This window comes from Porites lutea, chromosome 2 (genome assembly GCF_958299795.1).
Source record: "Porites lutea chromosome 2, jaPorLute2.1, whole genome shotgun sequence".
Lineage (NCBI taxonomy): Eukaryota > Metazoa > Cnidaria > Anthozoa > Scleractinia > Poritidae > Porites > Porites lutea.
Genome location: NC_133202.1, coordinates 29483975 through 29506497, shown reverse-complemented (window position 1 = coordinate 29506497; position 22523 = coordinate 29483975). Strand labels below are relative to the sequence as shown.

At 40.5% G+C, this 22523-nt stretch overlaps 2 protein-coding genes and 1 pseudogene across 2 annotated transcripts in view; all 3 read left to right on the top strand.

Moving 5' to 3' along the window:
- Nucleotides 1-22523, top strand: part of LOC140928239 (uncharacterized) — a 240002-nt gene that overhangs the window by 83585 nt on the left and 133894 nt on the right. The window lies entirely within an intron of this gene.
- Nucleotides 1377-2555, top strand: LOC140926012 (adenosine receptor A2b-like). The gene has a single exon (XM_073375824.1). The coding sequence runs from the start codon at nt 1377-1379 to the stop codon at nt 2553-2555; it is 1179 nt and encodes a 392-aa protein (XP_073231925.1).
- On the top strand, nt 4811-22509 carry LOC140926010 (uncharacterized; annotated as a pseudogene).

Genomic DNA, 22523 nt, shown 5'->3' with positions numbered 1-22523 from the left:
ACCACAACTTTTGGCCCCTGGAACACTTTTTCAGACAATGACACTTAAATCACTTAATATTACATTTAATGTTGAACTATTATTGAAGCCCTTCCTGCCATGTAAATTGCAATCGTAGTATCTTTTTCTTTTTCTTTCTGTAATATTTATTTTACGAGGCAAAATGTGTAAATAAATAAATAAACAAAAAAAATTTGAATTCCACCTCCAATTCCCCTGTGGCTCCCAGTCGACGAGCTGTCAGATTTCCGCCAATCAGCGCGAAGCGGAAACGGGCGCGAATGTAAACAAACATTGAAAAATACGTGCTAAAGGCAATGATGTCATTACTAATATCATCTCCGCCAATCAGCATTTCGCCTCGACTCCAGAGACGTAGTTACTAGCTCTCCTTCCTTTTTCCGCCCCGCCGCCAGAGCGCCCCCCGTAGAGCTTGCTCGCAGGTTACGGCTGGGCTTGCAGCGAGAACAAAGCTAGCCACACCCTTTGGGAAGGGTACCTCTCCAACTGCGACTACCTACAGAAAAAATACCCCAAACTTCAAGAATTAAGAATGGTAAAATCCTTAAACTTGCTTATACGCGAACAGTAAAACGTACGTAACCACGGCCATAACCCTAGATATGACCTAAATGTACCCTCGAAGAAACCGATTAACAACAAGTTCACTTCCTTATATCGAACATTACAGTATTCACTGTTGTCACACCTGCTAGTACGCAACCACTGGTAGAAACAGTACAGAGTAATACCTCAAAAAAATCCTTCAAGTGCCATCTGATATTGTATAAGCTTGCTGAATGACAGCTTTACTCTCCTTGAATGGAAAGGGTAAAAGGTAAACTTTAAGTGGACTGAAACACTTTAAATTTCTTCCGTAAGCAAAGTAACAAGCTTCCTTAAAACAAAGAAAATGCTGACTATGAAATGAACTGAAAATTCAAGGAAACAAATGAATTATTCTTTTCACTGAAATTCGCCTATTGAAAACGCACTTTCGGCAAAGAGAAGATGTACGGAAGTACAAATTTGTTTGAATAGACTTTTGTTTCTAAAAGAAAAAAACAAAGTGGTTGAAAAAGAAGGCGCGAAATTACTCAGTCAGATAGTGCTACTGACGAGACTATACTTCCGATTAATGTTATAGATGGGTAATGAGCTATCCTACCCATTGTCGGTAAACGTGTTTGTTTGACATAAAAAAAAAACAATAACAACAACAAAAAAAAGATTTAAATCTTATGACAATAGCAAAACTTTATAATGGAATTACTCTCGTCCTTATAAAGCCAAGGCGCAAAAGGCCGTTTAATTTGCGGTGATGCCTCATAGCCTGAAGGGGCTTGTTGGAAAATAAGATTTAGAAAGACTTCACAATGAATCACAACGAAACAGAAACGAGCATCGCTTTATCGAATACGACCAGGTCGGTATTTACTTGTCCACACGTTCCAGAATTAACATGGGACGTGCATGACACCATTACTCCATGGATTTTTGCTGCTGTTTCTTTTATGATCTCACCCACAGCAGTTCTTTTGAACGCGCTAGTAATCATAGCAATAATGAAAAGAAGAGGACTGCGAACTCTTTCCAATATCCTGTTGGCAAGTATGGCCGTTACCGACCTTCTCGTAGGTGGTATATGCGTGCCGTTATCTGCTATAGATGGATTATTACTTCCCTATCAAATTCTTACTGGTCAGCATATTTGCAAGTTAGACGTGGCAACTGCCTTTGTCACATTTACTATGTCGTATGTTTCACTTGTCCATCTGGTGATCATTGCATGGGAGCGGTACGTGGCCATTCGAAGATGGAGGGACTATAGAAGTATATTGACTAAAGGCCGTTTAAAAAAGCTGGCAGTAATAGCTTGGATTTCGTCAATACTATGCATTTTGACTCCAAACCTCATTTCAATGGTACTCAGAGGAGAGACTTCGTTTTTAGCTCTAGGTTTTTCTACGGCTTGTTTCTTGGCACTCATCGTATATTTTTACTTTATGGTGTTCCTTAAAATTCGAAAACAAAACATCAACGAACTTTTCCAGGCCAGCATTTTAGTGTCAATGAAAATGGAAAGGAGAGTTGCAATAACCACTGCCATGGTTACAGCAGCCGTGATTCTGTCCTTCGTTCCTGTTGCTTCTCTGAATCCATTAGGAAACGTTTTTCCCGTTCTTTTGAAAATGTCGTCATGGCGAGTGGGGGAAACACTAATGCTTTCAAATTCTTTAGTTAATCCACTCATTTACTGCTACAGAGACCGCCATTTTAGGAAAGCTGTGCTCGAGATTTTGAGGATTAAAAAACTTTCACCAAAAAATGCCCGGGAAATAGGACGATGGCACGAAAAGAGAGATGAGCATGGCTCAAACGAAGCTAAGGTGCAGACGACGCTAGAAGCAGATACAAGTACCCATTTCACGAGATCAGCGTCCTTTGATTCGATGAGGTTTTTTGGTCCAGCTCATATCGAGGCAAACAGAACGTCGCTAAAGAGAAATATGTCGGCTCCTTTGATCCTTATCGATGGCAGTTCGTGGAAGTAGACCATCGTGGTCCATCTCTTCAGGAGCGTTCGAAACACGGTGAGAAGCGGGCAGCATGATTCAGAACTGCTGACAAAAAAAAGGAAGAATCCCCTTGAACGGTGACGACGTGGAATTTTTTTCTTGTTTAACTGTGTAAACATTCGAAAATAGAACAACTACATCGCTACAAGCCGATCAGTCTTTCAGGCTTATTTAAATTAAGAAGAAGTTTTAAACGATGTTGCTAGCACCTCTTACTGTATCAATTTCCATTGTAAAGTTTCTAAAATCTATGATTAGTTAGTGGTCGCGGTACCTTTAAGGGAAGTTTGGAGTATTCAGGCAATAAAATACCTATTTGTAAGTCAACTAAATAATCCATTGAAAATTGTAAGCGCTAGTTTATTTGTTGTTTTAGAACTGGTGCATCTTAGAAGTGAACATAAAGATACCTATGAGAAGTGTTCTCAGAATTTTTCGCGAGCTCCCCTATCAGTTTTGTTTGGAAAGTAGGGAAGTACTCTTGGGATATCAATCGAGCTTGACCTGGGGGGTGGGGGGGGGGGGGGGAGGGGGGGCGTGAGTTTTTATACAGGAATAATCAAGGCGTTTTACCTTGTCAGCTATGCAAACCTTGAGCTCAAGGTATTAGTTTGTTTGTTTGAGGGGCAAATGCCACATACGCTTTTCGGTCATACACTAATGCCAGTGTCTGCTTTGAACACCGTTCCTTAGGTTTTGACTTCAGAAATTTTGTTTAGTCCTTCTAAGGCTACAAACAGTCCTGCTAAAGTTTAGTGAGCGTTTATTTTACTGATATTGGACATGACCTAGTTATCTAGTGATTTTTAGTCCGGTAAGGATTGAAGCAAGAATTGTAACAAATTTGACAAAAAAAAACCCGTTTTTTGAAGCCGTCCTACAGACTTGTAAAATACGAATTGGAAAAGAGGGATTCACTCCCCCCACACCAACCCCCCTCCCCCCTCACGCAAGGGGTGGGGTGAATAAATGAGAATATAGGCTGAAGTTTCTTTCCTCAAAGGAAAAAAAAAGATATAAGAAGCGATGGCAGACAAACTTGCCTCAAAAACTCAAGCGCACTGACCAAAGTGCCGATCCATCGGGGCAAATATGTGTAAATTTCGGGCAAGAAATCACTTAAGTCTTTGACGACTACTTCGTTCGTGTTGCGTCCATTTGGATCCAGGCATATTTTCCTCCCTGGAGCCATTTAGCTTTCCATTCAAGCTATTTACGGTGGTAAGCAGCAAAATCAACTAGCATAGATCTTTCCAACATGTCCAAAGGTACCTCATTTGCCGGGCTCCTAGCTGTCTTGACACATTGACAGATACCGCAAAATAAAAATAGTAATACCGGAAAACAAAATATTCGGGGAAAGAATCCACTTTCAGCTTTTCTATTCAACTCCCACTCTTTGCAGATTAAATTTTCCAGGACGTCAACCAGCCAAAGCCCCTCGGAAAGAAAGACGATTAAGTGGGCAACAAAACTCGAAAGAAAGTCAAAGAGGAAAAAGAGGGCGAGAAAAAAGATCAAGATAGATTCGCAAAAATAAGTCCAAAGTCTTACTTAGGCACATACGTGAAAACAAAAACGCTGCTTAATTAGTTAATCCAGTTAGCAGAAAATTATGCTCTTGGTGTAGCAAATCCTATTTACTTCCATTTAAAGTCATTGCCACGCTAGCTGAAATGGATTTGATCAACAATGCAGCGGTTTTCGCCACTAAATGGCTGCCGCAAAAGGGTCAAGTTATTTTAGTCTAAAATACAAGAAAAAGAAAAGAAAAGAAGCTCTGTTAAATGATCGACGGGGATCATAATTTTAGACAACCGCGTTCCTGAAATGTCATGTCACTCATTTTAAAATTAAAATAGTGACTTGGTTTTCTTTTCTCATATAATATACCCCGTAATATTTTGTGACTTTACGCACCAGTATCAGAGAAATCACAGTATCAAAGAGAATAATGAGGTCTAAACCTTTCGAAAACTATCCACAGCCCTATCCCGCGCCGGGTACTTGCTCACTTCCCCCCTGAAACAACAGACTTTGGCCCCTAACTCTCGAAAACACAGTGATACAGCTAATTATTTTAGAGATATCTAGAACAGTCCAAACAAAGATAATCCGGTTATTAGACTTGCGTTGTTATCATATCAGGTGACAATAGAAATCACATCAAGTGTCAAGTCAAGTATCTTATTGGAAAGATAAAATTGAATTATATATTGTGAAGGTGAGAGCTGTTTTGAATAGAAGGCGACATCAAGTCGAGCTGCGCGTACGTTTGTCAAATTCGTCACAAGCTGTACTCTACAAGACCTATCTTGTCTATCTTGCTCTTGTAGTCAGGAGCTCGACAATTTGGACAACCCTTACAGTACGTCTCACCTCCACTCCAAGGCAAAATGCTGTGGTCATTTCTCACTTCTGCCGCTGTGCTGCTGACGTTTATGGTAAGTTTTGTGTTCCCGCGAGGGCTACTTGGGCCAATTTTTGCTGCTTATGTGCCGCCGGCCTCTCAAATCCGAACCCCATTAAAGTCTACTTCTTGGCCAGTTATAGACCCTATCTTAGTCACTTTTGGACAAATGTAAATTCGGCGATCCCAACTTTGTAATCTTCTGTTTGTGCATCTGCCTTATCAAGCCTTTTAACTGGGTCTTCCGGGAATGAATTGAAACATTTATTAAACTAAATGCAGTGAAAATCTTCCTAATTAAATCTCTACTAACCTGAATTTTCTGACCCCAAAATCCCGAAAATGTGCCACCCCATTCTGGTAACTCTATTGATTATAGTCAACCCAGTCGTGAAAATGTGACCCCATCCAGCGGCACACCCCCATTAGCCTATTATTAGGAGGTACCCCCCCCCGGTTTTGTTCCAGAGAGGTAATTTCACTTTGAAGAGCTTGGATGCTTGTTGTCTCGTTCGGGAGCGTAAATTGAGGAATTTGAAAAGAAAAACGAAAAGAAACAAAGACAGATAGTACGATAGATAGAAGAACAAAGTCCACGACAACGTATTGGGTTGAAAATTACCATGTCTCTTATGTATCTCTTATGTACAATGTTATCTAATAGAAGTCAAATAAAGATTGCGGCATGCGCAGATTGGTCTAATATAGTGGTTTACATTCAACTCTTTCTCTTATAAGACGGACATATTCGATAGGGACCGACCAGCCCCTTCGGTCCATCTTATGGATATTCGAGGTAACGTGACACCAGTAAAATATTAAGCTGCACTCAGTTCGCAATGAAGGCACGTCTGTTTAACTTATGCAAAACAGCTAAAACTGGAACATCGGCATCCTAACAGAAAAGTGGAATCATTTTCTTCTTGTTGTACGATCAAACGTTCACGCCTTTGTGGTCTAAAAGCGTAACTGTAAACACTCTACAAAGTGGAGAAAGACTACAAAATGTTACAAATTTTGCAATTTCTTGTCATGTAAAGCACCTACATTTCCGTTTTGAACTATTTTTCACTGCAGAACTCACTTCTCAAGTGTCCGTTACCGGTTTCAAAAGTGTCCGTTGTTCGTCTTAGAGAGGTGTCCTTCTTATACAGAGTACAGTTACAGTAAATGACTGAAAAATGGCAGGGAACAACAACAACAATAATAATAATGATAATAATAATGATAATAATAATAATAATAATAATAATAATAATAATAATAATAATAATAATAATAATAATAGTAATGATAATAATAACAATAACACTTTATTCAACGAGGGTAACATCAATTACTGATGACTCAGTAGTTTACATAATGGCCCCCCCTAAGCTAGTCTAATAGAGCTGTTCGTTAAGAGAGATCTGACTGTAATTCCAATTTTCCCACCCCTTTTTAATGCATAGGTGTCCCCTCAGGTTTTATTTACGCCTTGCTGTGTTTTAAGCTGCTGAAGCTTATTCATTGGTTAACAAGGGAATTATTACACGGACTCAAACAAGAGTTTATTGTTTTGCTCATTTGTCCTAAACATTTGATGTTAATAGCAATGCTCTGTTATAATCGTGTTTTCTCGGGTGTCATTTTTCTTTTTTGAGCCTTGTCGGGTGTTAATAAAAGAACCCTCCAGAGTGGCATAGACCGGTAAAATGATAACCACTCGGGACCAAAGTGATACTTAGGTTAAGATACGAGAAATGCAATCGCTCACGTAAAGTCTAACCTAAAAGAGGACCGTGTAGGACTCTGCTATGGCGACTGTAAACGGAATTTATTAAGCGGCGATGCAGGTGCATTTTTGAGTCGAGCAAGCACTCTGAGACTTTCACAAGGTTGAGATCTCGGTCAATTTTCTTCTTCAAGTTCACTCGTTCTCCAGGTACCACACAGATACCACACAGATGCAATAAGCTCATTTACGTCTTTTCTTTCACTTGGCAAATTTGCCAAAAAAAAGAGAAAGGAAAATTGAGACTGTCGCCGATGACACTTTTCATCAAAAGAGGAAATTCTAGAAAATTCTTTGTTCGCGGTAATTATAGTCCTCTATCTTCGCGAGAAATCAAGATGTCTGCAACTCAATTTTAATCGGCGCTTAAATTTCAAATGTGTTTTAGGGCTTAACATTGGCAAAGAAAGTTGTTTCCGGAACAAAATTACGTAATTAATATGGCTTAGAAGGTAGACGGATAAATTTGCAGCAAAATTCATTTTACAAATATTCTAACGAAACATTTTCGGCTAATCGACAAGATAAAAAAAAGAGTTATAAATGGGTAAACTAAAAATATACAACTGATTCAGCTTGCTTGTGATGCTTACTGTTCAATCTGAACCCTATATTTCTAGTGAAGATAATGTTCAGTGTACAGTTTGTCACTAGCCTGCGTAGCAAGCGTTTCCATTCCTTCATTCCCCTCCCCCTCCATCGTCATTCATTTTTTTTTTGCTCTTGTCCCAGCTTTCTAGACGAACTTCGCGAGGAAACGCTTGCTACGCAGGCTAGTTTGTCACCAAGACCCTTGCTTATTCAAAAATCATATTGCAAAGCATCATTAAAATCATCCTGAAAATATGCAAAACAAAGTAGATAATCAACTCCGCAACTAAATAAACAAAAAGCAAAGTAGCATGACCGTAAGCTACCGTAAAACTTGATAACAGTGTGAGAGAAAATGATCCACCGTAAGACAGAAATCATCTGCAAAGTTGCTAATATCATGAACTGTAAAATAATGCATTATTGAGTTTTGAACCCCGAATGCAATGAAAGATCATGTAGTATTGTTAAAATCGATAGCGCTGATAAAGAAAAAAGTCGATATTTTTCCTTCTTATATTTTTCGAAATGTGAAGGGGTCAGGATTCGAGTAGGTTATTATATTACAAGAAGTGCTATCGCCAGAAATTTTTAGACTACAGTTAAATTCAAATACTGGAAAAAAAACAAAACAAATATTGCTGTTCAAGGAGGCTCTGTTCAACGAAGGGGTGCTTTAACTTTTTTGACAGCAAAAATTAAACACATTTGCAAAACAAAACTTTAATGTAAGTCTCTTTAACCAAATCCTCCTTTTTGCACCCCCTTTCCGCCCACTGGCATGAAAACAGCCAAAAAAAAGAGATTTGCAACGGTAAAGACGTGTGTTAGGCTAGAGTTTAACTGTAATTAAGATTCACTTTTTGGCGAATTTAAATGAGTACAGCAAAATTATGTGATCGGAAAGAACTCACACAGAGGAAGGCCAGAGGTGAAGGAGAAAAAGAAGCCGAGAAGGCTGTGCGTGCCGTGCTTTATACCTTGAAAGTGCTTGTTTGACTGTTAGTGTTAGAAAAACTCCGTCATGGACCACAACAAGACAAAAAAAAACTATTTTGTTACTGAATTCGACCAGGTCAGTGTTTTATTGCCCTCATATTCCGCAATAAATAATGGGACGCGCATGACACCATATCTCCTTGGATTTTTGCCGCTTTCGCCTCTATCATCTCACCCGTTGCAGTTCTTTTCAGCGCGTTAGTAATCACAGCATTAAAGAAAAAGAGAGAACTGCAGAAACTTTCCAATATCCTGTTATCAAGTATGTCCGTTACGGACCTTCTACCAGGTGCTATATGTGAGCCGTTATTTGCTATAGATGGATTCTTCCTTCCCTATCAAATTCTCGCTACACAGCATCTTTGCACGCTAGACGTGGTAACTGTTTTGTTCACATTCACTCTAACACTTTGTTCGATCTTTCATCTGGAACTGATTACATGGGAGAGTTCCGTGGTCATTCGAAAATGGAAGGACTACGGAGTTATAGTGACCAAAAAGCGCTTGAAAAAGCAGGCGTTAATAGCTTGGATTTCAGCAACGGTGTCCGTATAGAGCCCAAACCTCATTATTATGGCGGTCGGTGGACAGAGCACGGTTGCAACTCCAGCAGTTGCAACAGTTGCGTCATGGTGTACATTAAAATTCGCAAACAAAGATTCAATCAAATCTTCCCGGTCAACATGGTAGAAACAATGAAATTGGAATACAGCGTTGAGAAGACTGACTGGTTTGGTTACAGTAGCCCTGATTCTTTCCCTCGTTTCTGCTGTTAATCTCTCTTTATTGGGAGAATTTTTTCCAGTTCTTTATAAAATGTCCTCATGGCGCGTTGAGGAAACACTAATGCTTTCAAATTCCTTCGTTAATCCACTCATATACCGCTACAGAGAGCACCATTTTAGGAAAGCTGTGTTTGAGATTTTGAGGATTAAAAACCTATATATGTAATTTGTTGGTGTTGAATTGGCACCTCTTAGGGGTAGAAATGAATTTAGGACACGCCCATAAAACTAGCTTCTGGTACCTTTTAGGAGTGTTCTCGAAATTTTCCGACGAGCACCCCCGTCACTTTTATAAGGGAGTGCCCCCCGGAAAAAATATCCGTTTGACAAGATCAACGTCCTATGATTCGACCCGATTTTTTGGTCGAGCTCATATCGAGCCCAGTAAAACGTCCTTTAAGAGAATTATGTCGGCTCATTTGATCCTTGTCAATGGCAGTTCGGGTGTAGACTAACGCCTGCACTACCACCAGCCATCTTTGTCCATAGCATCACTGCGTTCGATGAGAAGCGAGAGATATAATCCATAACTGTTGACACTGAAAGATCTCGAAAAACGGAGACGATCTTGGAAAATGGAAGATCAGAGCAAGTGTCAAACCACCAAACTATTAACCACCCTCGGTTGAAAGAATCTTAAATAATGTCTCAAGTAGAACGGTATGAAATACAACAAAACCCCCACAACTGGGGGCTCATTTGGCTTCGTCTAGGTTAAATTAATCCTGAACATACAAGAATGGTGTTTTCGTTGCAAGTATTCGACTTGGTAAATATCCACTACTTACCGCCACTTGAATAATTGTTACATATCTTGAATTTGCCGAGGAACAGGCAAATGAAGAGGATAACTCTACATCGATCGAGGTAAGCACGTTTAGCTAGCCTCCCACGCAGGCGTTTTTAGGGGAGCTCGTTTTTCATCCCCTAAAAACGCCTGCGTGGGAGGCTTGTTTTATAGCTGGCCTCATCGAACGTGTCATCATTCGGCTTTACATTTTTCTGCGGATATATAGTGCGCACGTGGCATTTGCTCCTTGAAATTCATTCCTTTATTATTCCTTAATGAGAATGCACTCTCCTTTGTCAAACGCACCTAATATAATTATTGGGGATACTCCACATATATAAAAGTGACCGGAAGATCACCGGAAAATTTCAAGAAATTAGGTACCGGAATCTTGTTCTGCCAGAGCGGTCTACTATCACCCTCAAGAGGCAGCAATTCCAAAGCAACAAATTAGATGTTACTGGCGATTTTAATCCAATCAGACCAATCAGCTGACCACCAAAACTATGCCCTTTATATTTATGGCTCAAGCCCGCTTAATGTTTCTAAAAGGTATCACAATAACTCTAACTGCGATCATTACAGATTTTAGCAATTTTTAAAGGAATTAAAACCTCACTCAAGATTACGAGGCTGAATTTTGAATTTTTTTCTTTCATAGGTGAGCTGTGAGGGCAAGGGGTACGTAATTGTGACCATTAGAACGTATAGCAATTCTGATAATAAGAGGCATAACGATAACTGTTGTGATCATCGCGATTTCTTCTTCCGCTGTGTTACGTGCGACACGTATTTTAAACTATACGTGAACGACCAATCATCAGCTGTCAACACGCAGACTGGCCGGATCGAGGGACAACGGAAGAACACACGTTTGCCTATCAGAAAGGAGTTTGCCTTCAGTCATTTTAGTGTAAGTTAGCCAGTTTTAGTCTTGATGAAACAATTTCCTCCTGTAGGGCCAAAAAAGGCTCCTATGGAGTGAAGGTGCCTCGAGACCAGGAGCCTATTACCCAGGCTCCTGGGCTCCTGTCTAGAGCTATTCTCAAGCATACAACCCACTACCATCACTGTCATTACCATCATCATCATCACCATCGTCATCATCTTCATCATCAAGTAGCTCTTATGCCGTAAAGACTGGGCAGGAGACCTCCTCTCTTTGTTTCGAGCTGTGTGGCTTCTGCCATGCTGATCTTTTTGAGTTTAACTTCTTTTGCTGGGTTTAGCCCGTGCTTACAACCAGAGAAACGCACGTTGCATGCTCTAAACGCTGGTTCATTCCAATAAAGTAAAAACACACATTAAGTGGCCGAACCATTTAAGTCATCGCCTACCATATTCCGTCAGAAGATCCACTCAAACCATTCCTTTAATTAGTTCGTTCCTAATATTGTCCCGCCGTGATTTTGCAGCTGCTTTCCGCAGAATATTCATCTCGCAGACTGTGAGGTTTATGACAAGTTGGTTCAGGAAAGGCCACCTTTACGCTCGGTAGAATAATATTGGAGTAAATACAGCAGTGATGAGTAGTAAATAATGTTTTATTGTAGGGAAACGTGGTCTTGAAATTGGAGGTATGGGATGATGACGTCATCACTAACGATGACTTCATAGATCGGTTTTCCAAGAATATAGATCTTAATACAGTCAGATCAGGGCCACCTTCGTCGAGAGATGGCAGTGAAAGGGTCGTTCTAAGCAGCAAACGCGTAAGGATAGAACTTGATTTGGACGTCTATTGCGAGACACACTTTTATGGTCCTTCCTGTAGCGTGAAATGCGTACCACGGGATGACTCGAGCGGACATTACACATGTGATAGTCAAGGGCGAAAGGTTTGTAGGAGTGGCTGGTATGGAGAGGACTGTACTCGGTACTGTGTTCCGCGGGATGACTCGATCAATGGCCACTACATCTGTGATAAGCAGGGAAACAAGAACTGCCTACAAAACTGGCAAGGGCCATCTTGCAACAGTTGTGTGAAAAACTGGTACGGCAAACGCTGCTCAACTTACTGCGTGCCTCAGGATAGCAATGAGCATGGACATTACAAGTAAGAAAAAACCCGCGCAAGCTTGTTTAATATCTTTTTTTTTTATGTTAGAGAGATTAAGCATCGCGTTTACGGCAAACAGCAAACGTGAATTTGTACCACGTGACCAAGTCCCCCCTTTACTTGTCGTTAACTGTTCAATATAACTACACGAAAATCGCTCGATTCACGCTAATTTTATTCATGAGAATTCTTTAAGCTGTTTTTATCTGCTCGTTACTCATTTTGAAAATTTCTTAACTTAAATCTCACGTTTCCCGTGTGACGTAAACGCGATACTTAATCTCTCTATTATTAATATCATTTTTTTGTTAATTTTTTGACTGCAAAACAGTCGGTTTTTCTCTCAAAATCGGTTTAACGTAGCGTAAGAATAGCCTAAGAGGCGAGAGAAAAAAAACGTATCGTATTTTAGCGTCTCTCCCTAGTCTCGTTCTCTGTTTTCAGCCTCGGTCCAGGGTATTTTCAGGTAGCTTTAAATTTAAGCGCGTGAAAAGATGTCGGGTATCGTGAATAAGGCCTAGTCATCACTTATTTGGCAGCTACCCAGCGTAAGTTACATGTATAAAAGAAGTAAAATACAATAGTCAGAATGAAAGGGGGTATGTTTAAAAGAAAACTAACGGTCATGTTCCTAGTCCCCACTCCTCGCTCTAGCGTTCAATAATCCCCGCGGTTTCTATTTTCGTACGACGACAACAACGATAACGTGAAAAAGAAAAAAAGTGCTCTGGGCATGCAGCACGCTTTTTAGTACATTTCGTTGACGTCCATTGCACGACTATGACATTAGACATCCTAATGCGACGTTCCATGGAGGACGTGAAAATAAGACGACGAATTCTCCATTCTCTTTTTAAACCTGGATAGAGTCCTTAACTTAAGAGTTTAACTCCAGGAAGATTCACCTACATTTGACAAACTAAGCGTGATCAAATAGACGCCGAAGTTTGAAAGGACGCAAATTTATTCTTTTTTAGTAATGTTTTCACTGCCGTCGTCGTCGTTGCTTACGTTTCCTGAAAGAATGTCTGTCAACAGGGTACTAATACTATTAATTTACGATTTTGCCTTATTTTGTCGACTTAATTTCGGCACAGATGAAAACTTGAGGATGGAAAGAAAGAGTGCCTACCGTGGTGGTTTGGTACCGAATGTGACGTATACTGTGTCCCTCACAATGATGACGACAATGGACATTATGATTGCGCGCATGACGGAAGCAAGACATGCAAGCCGGGATGGTTTAGCGAAAACTGCGTGAAATTCTGTGTCCCCCACGACGATGATGACAACGGGCATTATGACTGTGCGGTAGACGGAAATAAAACGTGCAAGATCGGATGGTATGGTGAACAGTGCCTGCGCTTCTGTGCGCCTCAAAATGATGACGAACGCGGCCATTACACTTGCGACAGCAATGGTAACAAAGTGTGCACAGACGGATATCGCCCGCCAGAATGTAAAGAGTGTCTCCTGGGTCGATACGGATCCAATTGTTCACTGTCATGTACAAATGCGACCCAGCAAGGTTACTATGATTGTGCCGACGATGGATCAATGCTGTGCAAGCCTTGGTGGTATGGGCTGGAGTGTCTGCAGTACTGCGTCCCTCACGACGACAGCAAACACGGGCATTACACGTGCAATCCGCTGGATGGAGGAAAAGTGTGCAAGAAAGGCTGGAAAGGGCCAGACTGTCTTGATCGCATATGAGATGTAATCATCATAAGATATTCGAGATTTTCTTTTTCGCCCCATGCAAGGGAATCCGGAAAATAGTTGCTAGTGAAATCCGGAATCCTGGGCTTTGGAATCCGAAATACAACTCAAGGAATCTGGAATCCCACTAACGATTGGAAACCGGAATCTAACTTCCGCTGACGTGGCTTACCTGGAATCCAGAATCCAATACTGTTTTGGATTCCCTTATATGGGGCGACTATCATTTACATTATGTAGTAGAGCAATCAAATAACTTGAATTCTGATGGTGTTTTCTCTTTTACTGATAATATCCAAGTCGTATATTATCATCACTTTAAAAAAATAGCTTATAACCAAAAGCATGTTACATAAACAGTAGATATTTAGGTTGCAAGGAAGATTTTCCTCTCATACAAACGGTTTTTTGAGGAGCTTCATAAAGAGAAAAGTAAACCTCAGTCCTCTGAGATACAAAAAACGTTGAAATACATTACAGCCATTGGTAATTTTCGCAGAATAACGTTATCTTTCCATCTTGCATATTACATCGTACTTAACCTTGAAAAGAGCTACTATTCCTGCATGTTAACATCGAATCCGTGTCAAAAAACGGTAGGAATGTTAGGAGTATTTTCCAGTGCATACTTTATCTGCCTTGAACGTCTATATGAAATTGCTAACATAGGTTTATAACTTTAAAAAAAATTCTCGCGCTATTTTATGCATGTTGCTTTGTTTTCATTTGCTTGCTGTGCACTAGGTAATACACCTAAAAAAAATCAGCAAAGTTTATTCACAAACGAACAAAAATGGCTCATATACAGCTTTGGTACTCATATTCAGTGATTGCACGACTTAAGATGGCTAGTTTGTACTTTTTGACGTTTACATTTACAACAAAGACTACGATTGCATTTATTTCTTGGATGTTAACACCAGTTTACTATAACGTGAAGAATAAATTTAGTTTTAACCAAACATTCAGCTGCCTGGTGCAGTTAGTAGATTGTTCCCGCTGTTACAGTGATTGACGGCTCTTCCCCGCAGGTGAGTTCCTCCGTTAAAATTCAGAGTTCAGCTGCCGAATTTCCTTTAGGTTTACTTAAAGTCGTTTAAAAGTGGAAAAATCTGCGGTCACAGGACCGACGAGCTTCCTACCATTAAGAACCCACGTTACACAGACCTGACCAAGAATGAACCGCATTTATTCAAAAGAGTTTTGCCCTCAAAATAAGCACCGCACCCCCCCAGAAAAAATACAGCCCTCATTGATTTTTTAATTTTAAAAAATACTGCTTTTAGGCGTATTGAAAAGGATATTTGTGATCTGTTTTTTACTAGTAATGACACTGTTTGAGAGCGGAAAAGTGTTAAACTGCAATAAGAAATGATCATTATCAACTTTCCCCTCAGAATCAACCATCAAATGCACGTGCAAAGTTGTTGTTTTGCTTGTCTAAAGCTATCGCTTTTTCGCCGTTCTCGTTGCCGTCGTCGTTGTCGTTGCGTAAACTCCCCGTACTATCTTTTTAGACGTTCATTGCAAAGCCTACATACTGTATTTCCTCGAATAATAGCGGTCCCTCGAATCTCCTCGCTCGAAAAATTGCCCCCCTTTGATGGAAATATTTAGAATCATGGCCCCTCCTCGCAGTGTTCTCTTTCTTTTATCCCCCCCCCCTCTCAAGTTAAAAATTGACACAAGCTTTTTTTTCATTTAATTGTTTGTATTAGCATTCAAAATCAATCAGGGAGACAAATTTGGAACACTCAAAAGCCAGTGCTCAGTTTACTCGATGTGATTATTTTTCGATTTATGGGATAATATAAAACAAAATATTGAAATAATCGCTTCCCTCGAATAATCGCCCCCTTTTGGTGCGAAAAATTAATTAATCGCCCCCAGCTATTATTCCAAGGAAATACACGGTATGTTCAAACAACATGTTTAGTTGCTGCGGATGGGGCATGAGTTGAGATGTGGTAGAAATTTTGGGCTTTTTCGGCCGGAGACGGGGTAACCTAGCGCAAATTTTTCTATGCAGCCCCTCAACCTGTGGGGGGGGAGGGGGGTGCAGAGTGCCAGGGCGAATCAACGACTCAAAATAGTAACTAACGAAGCTACAAAATACAGTCAGTAATTTTTGCCTAAAACGTTTAGACAAGCTCATTCTCTCTTGGTTTAGACTGTTCACAGTCCCCTATTTTTTGGTGAGATCATCGAGATATAGTGTGTCTTACGTACCGAGGGGGCAGGCGTCGGGGATTATAGCTCTAGGGGGAGGGGGGCGAGAAAAATAGAGAAAACCAAACCGCTCCCGCCCTCTCTAAGTAGTTTTGACACTCATGCAAAAATAATGGCAGCTTGTAACGCAAAGTGCTCGATCTCGACGATCTTACGGAAAAATAGAGGACTGTGAACAGTCTAGAAACGTTCGGATCTGAAATTTTCCTGTTAGGTATAAGCGTGAAATTTAACTACGCTTCATGCAATGACTTATTACGTTATCGTGTCATCTACATAGTGCATAGTACATAGTAAACTGTACACGTAACCTCCAAAACAAAGATAAAGCGATTTCCCGACGAGTCAGTTAGGTCACGAATGTGGGTAATTTGACAACAGCAAAGATAAGTTTCTTATCCTTTGTAAGCCACGAAAAACTGACTATTCCGGGCGGAAATAAATTTTCATAGTCGCTTCCTTCATTTTGGCAAGTTATTTTTCTCAGTTTTTAAACTATACCCCACTATTTACATTACAGCGAAAATACTGTACCGAACCCAAGAATTCGAGAGCACTACGTCAAAAGGAGAGGGGTATTTATTTACAGCAGGGGGTAGGCGCGTGTTACGGAACTCTCTAGCTCTAACCAGTATTATCTCGGATCAATGCCAAATTGTTACGCCCATTAAATGTTTACAGTCACAGCTGCGCGCCTACTTATAACCAAAAAGTCGTGCTGTTTGACGTATTTTCATCAGGATCATTGCAAAGCCGTGACGTTTTTAAAAAAGAGGTACATAAAAAGGGTCCTCCGGGGTTTGAAATCGTCGACGCAGAATACAAGACTGTTAACAGGTTAGCCGACATTGGGCCCGAAGACACTAATATAAGTAAGATGCTGATATCGCTCGTGAGCACTGTTGTTGTTATATTGTACTCTATGGTAAGTGTATTGTGTGATTTTTTGATGGTGTTTAATCCAGCCATAGTATACTCATAAAGTATCATCATTCAGACAAGACAGTTTAAAGCAGGAAAAGGTGAGGCTCACGGTTCTCGTTGACCTGTTTCTTTCACATATTAACGAAATGAAGAAAGTTTAGAAAATGTGGTCGGAACGGTAATGACGGTAATTCTTCCCTCAGTTCTTCAATGGCGCACATAGTATTTCAGTCATCAACCACATGAACTTTAAATATTTTCGAACCCAGTCGAATGAATGATCAAGGTTATTGAAAGAAAAGAACAGGAATTCATTCCGAAGGTTATACTGCTCAAGCTGGAAAATTAGACTCAGCACTTCCCTGAATGTGACCGGAAGTGAAGGAATATGGCGGGGGAGGGGGGGGGGGGGGGGGGGAAGGGGAGTTTAGGCAATTTGTAACAGTTTCATGTCAGCGCAATTATTCCGTTACTTACTGTACGTAAGCATTTAGGCCTCGCAGCTTTATCTGTGTACTCGCTTCTCAACATTCGGGCGCTTTTGATGATGATAATTTGATAACAGCACTTATAACCATGGCCAGTGCTTATATGATGAAACTTAATTATAACCAGGGCTTAGTGCTTATAACCAGCAATGAATCCCGATATATAACTATAAAAGTGGTTGTACGTATGTTCTTTTCATATCGACCATTTCCCTTTCTCCCTACTCCACAGAGAGACGTGATACCCACTTTTAGCCACATGAAGTGGCATAAAACACCCTTAAGAGTATGACGGAATATTTAGTCTACTTGCTTTGCTCGTACGATACACGTTTTCTCTTGGTTTTTTTTTTCTTTACCAACAAAGACAAGGTCTCATTGTTTGCATTAAAGAAGAGAAAATAATAAGGAGGCTTCTGGGAAAACGGTTATTATTCTCGGTTGAGAACTTTACCCTTTACGATAAATATTAGGTGTGGCCAGAGATAAACGGTATAGGGGGTTTTAGGTACTCAAACAAACAATAGGACAATGGAAGCCGGAAAAAAATTCATAACAGACAGCAATGACCATTCCCCTTCTTAATTTTTGTTTTCCTATGTGTTCTAAGTTACTGTAAGGTAAAGTTTATCTGTACAATATAAAATTTTTTTTTGGTACTGCCTTTAGCATACTTCTAACAGAATGGATAATTACGGTTGCGTATGTAGAAGAAATCGTAGAGTCGATAAAAAAATATAATATTCATATATTTATTTTTTTCAAAAGCATATGAAGTACAATACGTTTGATATATAGAAGATGGACTTAAAGACCCAAAGGGTATTTTTGTGGTGCTGTTTGTTACATTGTTGTCGATGACCTTCTAAATCTAAATTTTAAAATACTGTGCAGTGGTTCGTTTATAAATTGTTCCCGCCAACCGAGACTTCGACCAGTCTCTTATTTGTCTTTAATGTTAAAGAGGGTGGTAAGCGCGCGCAAGCATTGAAAAGTGAGGGTGGTGGACCTCATTCAAGTGCATTTAGTCACACGCGTGACAATTTTCTTCTCTAGTGCGTTATCCTTAACGGGTAAAGAAAGAAAGACTGTTCCTAGTTCAACAAAAACCTTGAAGTTTTTACTCAATTTTCAATTGTTGTCTTACATAGGTACCCTGCGAAGGCAGAGGACATGCAGTAGTGACCCTGAAAAGCTACAGAAACCCATCGCATCGCATGAGCAATGGTAAATGCTGTGACCACTTGTTTTTTAATTTTGGCCGTTGCTATCCGTGTGACGCTTACTTCAAACTATGCGTATCGCAGTCAGTGTCACGGGCAGTACATAACTGCAACCTCGGACGAAGTCAGACAGGTGTTGTGGGAGACAAAGACAATCATCACTTTCATATCAGGAAACAGTTTTCCTTCAATTCGTTCCAGGTAAGTGAATGCAATTGTTTTGTTTATTCTCTACGTCTTTTAGTTTCCTTCCACCGTTAGGACAGTTCGTCTAAGAGAAGGTACGCCTAAAGGGTAGTAAGAGGAACAGACTGAAGAAAAGCAGGGACCATCTCTAGGTATCCATTTTAGGAAGGTATCTACTGAGATAGAGTTGACTGTGTATCTCCGGGGGGGGGGGGGTACTCCCAGGAATTCTTCGCGGGGGTGTGCCGCCCAGTTCTCCAAATCCTGACCCGATTTCAGACCAAAAATGTAATTTTCCGCACCCGTTTTCAAACCAGACCTCTGAAATCCATACCCGTTTTCAGACCTGGCCTTTAGGCAGAAATTATGTTATTATTATTTAGATTAAAGCGCAAACAAACAAACTCATCAAATCCATTTCGAATTCGCATATTTCTCTTTCTTTCGTACTCATTTGCAATTGAAACGATAAATACTTTCATACACTCCCGTAGTTCCCCCGAAAACCATACCCGATTCCAGACCAAAATGGGCAAAGTGTATACCCGTTTTCAGACCAAAACGGCACAAAAACCCTACCCGATGGGGCGGCACATACCTATATAGCTTATATAAGGGAGTCCCCCCCCCCGCCGTGTTCACCCTCTCTGTCCCAATTGACCACGAACAAACAAAGAAAGATTGCAAAATCACTGAACAAAAAGACGCCACAGCTAAGGTTATCATGTTTTCATTTTAGTCTGTAACTTTGCCAGTGTATTGATGAATTAACAAAAAAAAATCGTTGTTTTCAAAACACATACTGTATCAGAGCTCAAAATAAGTTTTGGACGGAGCTTGGTCATGGCTTCTCTCTGAACGGTCCAAACATGACCGACCAAGCAAATTTTAGCTCGGTCTTGCTCGCTTGATGCGATTCTTTCTTTTTTTTTTATCTTTGTTTCCGTTTTATTTTAGCAAACAGCCAATTGGCATTCACAAAGGCGCAGAACGCGACCGTTTCATCTGTATTCTCCGAATTTATAATCGCAGGAAGTTAAAATATTTTAAGATTAAAATGATTTTTGTAATTTATGTTGATAAGTTCAGTGTGTACATACAATCTTTGTTCCATTGAAAATATTTTTATGATTTTGCAGGGCACAGTTACAATAGGAGTAGATGTCTGGGATAAAGACAAGTACACTAAAGACGACTTCGTGGAAAGAACATACATAACGGAACCATCCATCAGACCGGGAACATCTCACAACCCATTTAAGAAATCACTAACGCTATATGGTAGCCGTATTACTGTCGGGCTTGAGCTTAAGATATACTGTGACAACAACTATTACGGTGATTCGTGTACTGTTCAGTGCATCCCGCGGGATGACTGGAGCGGGCATTACACATGTGATAGTCAAGGGCGAAAGGTTTGTAGGCGTGGCTGGTATGGACAGAGCTGTACTCGGTACTGTGTCCCGCGGGATGACTCGATCAATGGACACTACGTCTGTGATAAGTACGGAAACAAGAGGTGTCTACGAAACTGGCAAGGGCCATCATGCAAGAGTTGTGTGAAAAACTGGTACGGTAAACGCTGCTCAACGTACTGCGTGCCTCGGGATACCGATGATCATGGACATTACACGTAAGTGAGCTGCGCTAATGTGCTCCACTATCACTTCACTGGTTAAGGAGTAATATGAGGAAAAGTTTTCCTTTTAGACGATAATTTGTAAAATTATAAACTATAACAGTTATAATTTAGCGGTTTTTCTAACAGCCTTTACGCCTTGCCGGGTGTTGGGAAAGGGATCACCAGATAAAAGGGTTCCCCTTCAGTGATAAGAGGAGAAAGAGTTTCGTAAAACCGATCTACTTAAAGTCCATTTACTTTGGAGTTTAGAGACGGATGAACTGTGTGGGATGGATTATCCGCCATCAAACTCCGTCTAAACAGACGGATCATGAAACAAAGATCATTCATCCAAAACGAGACCCTCTTGTTTTCACGTTAGACCGACTACCCGTCTGACACAAATTATCTGACGGATAACCCGTCTGAGGTGATTATTTTCGGATGTTCACAATTTTAATGCATAACCGTTTTGCGTTTTCCGAACACTTAGATAACATTCAAGAACTTTTCACACAGTACATGGAATGGTTCTTGATTGTGTCTAAATGTCTCTCTTAAATAGGCCGTATCTGAATTCCAACAACTCTCACTTTAAAAACGAGGCTACGAGTAAAACCTTTCTTGTGAAAATGAGTTTTATTTGCTGAGAATAAAAAATCATTTTCATATCAATGGCTTCGCATTTAGCCTCGCTTTGAAAGAGAGGCTTGGGACAACTCAGAAATGGCCTGAACAAGCACATTAAATCAATGTTATTTTTTTTCCCAACAGATGTAGACCTACTGATGGAATGAAAGAGTGCCTTCCGTCGTGGTTTGGCACCGAATGTCTCAAGCAGTGCGTTCCTCGCGACGATGATGAGGGGCATTATTTTTGTGCGCATGACGGAAGTAAGACGTGCATGCATGGATGGCATGGAGTAAACTGCACGGTTTTCTGTGTTCCTGAAAGCGATGACGAAAGCGGGTATTACGCTTGCGACAACGAAGGCAACAAAGTCTGCTTTGATGGCTTCCATGGTTTTACGATCAACTGTTCATCTACGTGTTTGCCCGAAAATGACACCGTCGCTGAACAAGTACAGTACAAATGCACCGACAATGGAGACAAAGTGTGTAATCAGTGGTGGTATGGGTCAGAGTGTAGTGAGTACTGCGTGCCGCACAACGACACCATCCACGGGCATTACACGTGCGATCCACGTGACGGAAGTAAAGTGTGCCTGAAAGGCTGGGAAGGACCAGAATGCCGCTTTCCAAGACGGAGATGGGTGTTTAAGATCGAGTGACCGCTGATTGACTACTGATGGGCTGCGCTTACATTTAGAATTTTTTTACTGGAATTGTTAATGACGATGATGACTAAGATTGTTATGATGATGAGGAAAACAGTTATTCGCAAAGCCGCTGTTAGACATTTTGCTCATTGCTCAATTTGGCGAGGTGTTTTTGTCTAATACAGCACGCGCAGACAGTTCATATATGCCACCTAAAATATTCAATTTTCCTTTGCAACTGTCTTTTGTTTTTTTCTTACATGCAATCGAATGTTTCTTTTTGACTTTTAGTTTTATTTGGCAGTCTCGTAATTGGACGCCCAGTTGTGTAACTAGAGTAACTAGTGAACCTTACCTAGTTAGCGTGGAAGCGTTGCGAATTGTTTATTTAGGGCTCGCAGTTGAAATAACTAGGCTAACTAGTAAACCTCGCCTAGTTTACTTTAGACTGTTCTCAGTCCCCATTGTTTTCGTGTGATCGTTTAGATACACCGCGTCTTACCGTCATGGCTATCTTGATTTTCAAATGTGCCGAGGGGGCGGTCGTCCCAAACCGCCCCCGCGCCCGCCCCCGCCCCCGCCCCCTAAGTAGTTTTGACACTCATGCAAGATGGGTAGCCCGTAACGCAAAGCTCTCGATCTCGACGATCTTACGGAAAAATAGAGGACTGTGAACAGTCTAAGTTTACGTGGAAGCGTTGCCAGTTGTTTATTAGCGTTAATTAAAACAACATTGATTTTTGATTTTATATCATTATTTTTTGGAATTCAATATAGACAAACTTATTAGGGAAGTTATGTTGGAATCTGTCACTGACCGATAGAAAAAGTAAAATAATGTTTTGATTGTGTACCTCGTGGTTGGTC

What these genes read in the sequence shown, in the direction of transcription:
- LOC140926012 (XM_073375824.1), top strand. Translation starts at nt 1,377, where the DNA reads ATGAATCACAACGAAACAGAAACGAGCATCGCTTTATCGAATACGACC.